Genomic DNA, 5,708 nt, shown 5'->3' on the forward strand with positions numbered 1-5,708 from the left:
CCCTAAGGTACTTTTAACTGATGGTTATTGCTTTTCAGTTATAAGTAATGAAGTTGGAGTAGTAATAAGCCTCCTTTTTTCTATAACAAAAATAAAGGTTGGTTTTGTTTTTTGGTTTTGGATTTTTTTTTTTAACCCTTTCCTCTTTCCAGTGGTTTTAATGTATAGATTCTACCTGAAGGGTCTGTTTTGGTGGTTCTCAAAGTTTGCCATCTGTGGTTTTCATGTGCCCAGCACTCTTCTCATCCCATAACACCTTTCATTTTACAGCACTGATTCTTAACTGGGGTGTTCACAGTCCTAACCCCAAGTAAGAAATATTCTTAAATTGAACTCATAAATAAATAGTTAATAGCTGAATCAGAGAATAATGAAAATCCAGTAAAAGTTGCAAGTATTTTTATTATTTTTCACTAGGTGACAGAGTTTAATGGTACTTCATTCGAAATGGGAAAGGACTTGCCTTTTCTCATGTAAACTGTTTTCCTGAAAAACTCAAGTTTGCAGTTTGCTAGGGAAGTGCTGGCACAGTTGCGAAGGATTGTGTGATAATATACTCATTTTACAAATGTGACAGATGACACCCAGAATCACATCTGAAAAGTTAGAGGAAACAATGAGATAATAGGCCTCTCAAATCAGCCTGCACTGTAAACCTTTCTCACAATATTTAAACTCTACCAGATGGGCTTTAGTTTGTACCTTTTTATTCAAACATGCTAATAAAGTCATTTTTCGAGTTAGAAAGCAGCCTACATATTTTAGTTTTTTGTTTTTTTCTGAAATTAGAATGTTTCACTTCTTAAAAGAAAATCTATGTTGTAAATGGAATTGTGGCCTTTCCATTTCCTTCACTAGGTTAGTAAAATTTTTTTTTCTTTTTTTTTTGTTATGAAGGAATACTTTGATAGATTAGTAACTTAAATCACACAGTGCACTCATAACAACTCTAATCAATGCAAGGACTAAAAAGTTACTCGTTCTAGTTTACCTCCTTCATCCTCTTAATCTCACTCACCTCTGATTTAAACACTTAGGGAAACATGCTAAAGGGATACATGATTGATTACTCAATCCGGAACCTAAGTTGTTATTATATACAATATATAATGCTATTTTGTGTCCCAGGTACCAGTGTTCAACATTTCTGGGGCTTTGCTTGTAAATACATTTGACTGGAGATTTACCATTATAATGCTATTTATGCTACCAGCCCAGAGCCAGTCCCAGAGAAGTGGCCCAATTGAAGGCTTTCTTTCTGAACTTCAGTGCTCCTGGCTCCCAAATCCATTGCCCAACCCAGCATCTAGGATTCTAAAAATGATTGATGCTGATGTAGAATGGAATGTGTAGAACAAATAAAGGATAAAAGGTCCACAATGCAACTAGGCAATCCGATCTCAAAGCAGAGTGTATTCAATTTCTGAGTAACCTGAGTCAAAGCTATGGTAAAGTTAGAGTCTTACCATAGTGGTCTGTCCCCAAGATTGATAGAGATCAGTGTGTGCAGCCACTCTTAAAATCAGTACTCTTAGTCATCTTTAATATTCTGCCTCCCCTCAAAAAATGAATTTAGCACATCAAGGATCTTATGGATTAAAACAAACTACAGCAATCTCCAACTTTACAGTGGTTTGACTTACGATTTTATAACTTGATGGGGTGAAAGTGATATGCATTTAGTACATTCTCAACTTACTACGGGATTACATACAGAAACCCATCATAAATTAAAAATATCATAAATCAGGCTGGGTGCAGTGGCTCACTACCTGTAATCCCAGCACCTTGGGAGGCCAAGGCGGGCATATCACCTGAGGTCAGGAGTTGGTCAGGAAACAAGCTGGGCCAACATGTCGAAACCCCGTCTCTACTAAAAATAGAAAAATTAGCTGGGTGTGGTGGTATGTGCCAAGTCCCAGCTACTTGGGAGGCTGAGGCAGGAGAATTGCTTGAACCCAGGAGGCAGAGGTTGTAGCGAGCTGAGATCGTGCCACTGCACTCCAGCCTGGGTGACAGAGCGAGACTCCGCCTCAAAAAAAAAAAAAAATCATAAATCAAAAACATACAACTTAGGATGGATATATCAGGATGTAGCCCCATGGTAAGTCAAGGAGCATCTGTATATCCAGCAGGTAAGTTTTTTTAATCAGTGGGAAGCACACTCCAGAGAACAGCCACTAGCTGTATAGAGCTTGGCAGAAGTAAAGCCGTAACTGCTAGTTGAGAGTGTTGTCTGAATTTGACAAGCCACACTCATCGGACTCAAATAAAATTAGGAAATAGTTTTTGGAGATGAGGTCTTCAGGATAATTCTATTTGGATTAGGTACAGCTACTGGTCAGTCAGATTAGGATTCATCAGCCCATAAAAGGAGAAAATGAGGTTGGTTGAGGTGGCTCACTCCTATAATCCCAATACTTTTGAGAGGCCACGGTGGGATGATCTTCAAGGCCAGGAGTTCTAGACCAGCCTGGGCAACAGAGCAAGACCCTATCTCTACCAAAAAAAAAAAAAAAAAAAGCCAGGCATGGTGGTGCACACCCTGTAGTCTCAGCTACTTGGAAAGCTGAGGTGGGAGGATCTTTTGAGCCCAGGAGTTCAAGGCTGCGGTGAGCTATGATTGATGCACCACACTCTAACTTGGGCTACAGAGGGAGACCTTGTCTCCAAAATGAAAAGAAGTATGGCTGCAGGCTACATTCAAACTAAGATCACAACAAAGTGTTGAGTATGTCTAAATGTATGTGGATATGTTTGTGTCTAAGTGTATTTCCACTAGCATGCTAAGGTATGTTTGTGTGTGAGTATGTTTCCTCCAGTATGCTAAGTTTTGACACATGCAGGCATCTAACTTGGGTGTTATCTGTCCTTCCTTTGCCCAAAGCATAGATTATAATTGTTCATTCTCAAAAATGCAACTCTATCTATTTCCCCTTTATTTGAAGGCAGCTGATGGTTACTCTGCAAGGTGTAAGTTTCTCTTTTAAAAACTAAGCGGTCGAGCATGGTGGCTCATGCTTGCAGTCCCAGCACGTGGGAGTCTGAGGCGGAAGAGTTGCTTGAGCCCAAGAGTTCAAGACCAGCCTAGGCAACAAAGTGAGACCCCATCTCACTTTGGAACTCAGGACTGCAGTAAGCCATGATCATACCACTGCACTTAATCCTGGGTGACACAGTGAGACCTTGTCTCTTAAAAAAAAAAAAAAAAGAGAGAGAGAGAGAGAGAATATGTATATAGATGTTTTAAGGCCAAAGGCTGTGGAAGCCAGGAAGGAAATAGTAGATATGATCTATCACAATTCAGGGTGATAATTAGTTGCACAGTAGAGGACAAGTTTTGTTGGGGTGATGATTGCAAAGGTATTTGTATCCTGACTTGTTCTAAAAAATGTTTGTGGCAGTCTAGAGAACGCTGATATGAGCTGAGCTTCTTTATAAACTTACTGGCTGGCCATCATCTTTATTGACTTAGATTTTATTTAATAGAAGTAATAATGAGGCCAGGTGCCATGGCTCACGCCTATAATCCCAACACTTTGGGAGGCTGAAGCAGGTGGATCACCTGAGGTCAGGAGTTCAAGATCAGCCTGGGCAACATGGTGAAACCCCGTCTCTACTAAAAAACAAAAATTAGCTGGGTGTGGTCGGGCATGCCTGTAATTCCAGCTACTCGAGAGGCCAAGGCACGAGAATCACTTGAACCCAGGAGGTGGAGGTTGCAGTGAACTGAGATCACGCCATTGCACTCCAACCTAGGTGAGCCTGGGTGACAGAGTGAGACTACATCTCAAAAAAAAAAAAAAAAAAAAAAAAGAAGTAATAATGAGTATAAAATAAAATAGAACTTTTCTGGTATTATTGAGTGAATCGGTATAGAGAATTACATAAAGCACTAGTTAGGCTTAAGTTTTAATTGTATCTACAACCAGTCCCCATCTACCCTTCCCCCAACACAATTACCCCAGAAATCAAACTCCCTAAGACAGCAACCAATGTTTTGGCGTTCAATACTCAGTAAACATTTGAAAAGAATGAACATATGGTTATATGATACTTTGGGGGTAACCTAACTGGAAAGAAAAATTATAAATAAGCAGGTGAAACTGATATTAATATGAGTATTCAAATATTCTATTTATTTGATCATTTTCTTTCAGCTAAAAAATTGCCAAAGAATGAACCGCAAAATCCAGGAGCAAATTCTGCCAGAGGAAGAGGAGTAGACCTTACCGAACCCACACAACCAACCAGGAATCAGTGTTGTAGTAACTAAACCTCTAGTTTGAACTAGCTGGAATAGTCTTCTGCTTCCTAAATGTTAATAACAATGGAATTGGAGCATTTAACCAGCCCAATATGACTTCCAAAAGAAGAGACTTATGATAGAGTCAAGTTTCTAATACAGAATTATTTTAAGTGTTTTGAACTTAATTTTTAATAACATGCATGGGTCCCTCTCACTAATGTTTCAACAATAGGGAAAAATGAGAACTATGTGGACACTTGTTTCATTGGAAGGTTAGGGGGAATAATTTCTCATCACTAGGAATATAGACAAATGACTGTCTGGACCCACACAGTTAACCAGCCCATTTCTCCACACTGGTACAGTAGTCACCTGTGAAAAAAAAAATTGGAACTTACTAATTTGGGCTTTTCAAAAACATTCTTTGTTTAGAAGGAGATTCTAAAGTTATTTATGATGCTTAGCCATAGTATTCAGGCAAATGTTCATTTCTCCTGGTACCTGTATTTAAAATGTACATTCCACATTTTAATAAATTAACCACAAGAAAATAATCCCACATATACAAGGTCAGGGGTGGGGAAGAGTATTAATGGTATCTTAATTATACCCAGTCCGGTTTTCTTTTTTTTTTAAATGGGGTAAAAATCAAATGCAACCCCATCTTGTTTTAGGAATTTTGAGAACTAATAAATGCACCTTAATGGACAGTGTTCCTTTCAAACGTGAGTTCTTTAACAAAAATGAAATAAACCAGGTGTCTGTGATTTCTAATTAATCACCACTGGCCATTACACAGGTTTTGTTGTTTGGGGTGGGGAGGGGGCTTTTGTTCCCTTTTGACATAATATAGTCAATGCACTAACAATTATGTATATTCAAACTTGATTATTTTAAATTCGATCTTCAGCTGTACTGTAAATAGGGTACTGCATTGTAGTCTCCATATCTGTATTACTTTTCTGTAATATTTAAGAGTTGCTTAAAAGTATACAAAATGTACTGTTACTAAAACAGCTAATTATTTCTCCCTCCCCCTTTGACAGGAAGGGGCTTCAGTTGTTCCTCCATGGCTAGAACCATAATAAACAATGTACCCGTAATTTGTAACATAAAGTATTGCAATATGTTAGTAACAATCTTGCAGCCTTCCTTTCCAAAGTTCATTTTATTTTGATCAGTTCAGTATATTGCACTAATTATTTTAGGTATTTTCATTATATGAAAGCTACCATGTGTCAGAGATGATTTAATCTATTTAAGTGTTGGACTGCTAGGAGAACTTGTACATTTATGATAATGCAGAATTAGGAAAACGGTTCACCAGTGTTTAGTTTTATATTGAGGTGCTCAGGTTGGAATAAAGTGGTATAAAAAGCAAGTATCGGCTTTTCTCTTTTCCTTTTTTTTTGGCATAAAACAGTGAATATATATAAATGATACTATATGACCTAGTATC

The 5,708-nt window shown here is 38.0% G+C and overlaps 1 protein-coding gene across 1 annotated transcript in view; it reads left to right on the forward strand.

Annotated features, from left to right (window-relative positions):
* The window catches only part of RAB5A (RAB5A, member RAS oncogene family), a 44,744-nt gene extending 39,114 nt beyond the window's left edge, over positions 1 to 5,630 (forward strand). The window contains exon 6 of the mRNA XM_031009326.3: positions 4,161 to 5,630. Coding sequence (XP_030865186.1) covers positions 4,161 to 4,276 — 116 coding nt within the window. The 3' untranslated portion in view covers positions 4,277 to 5,630. The remainder of the gene's footprint in view (positions 1 to 4,160) is intronic.
* Positions 5,631 to 5,708: the final 78 nt, after the last annotated feature.

The sequence above is a fragment of the Gorilla gorilla genome, chromosome 2 (genome assembly GCF_029281585.2).
Source record: "Gorilla gorilla gorilla isolate KB3781 chromosome 2, NHGRI_mGorGor1-v2.1_pri, whole genome shotgun sequence".
Taxonomy (NCBI): domain Eukaryota; kingdom Metazoa; phylum Chordata; class Mammalia; order Primates; family Hominidae; genus Gorilla; species Gorilla gorilla.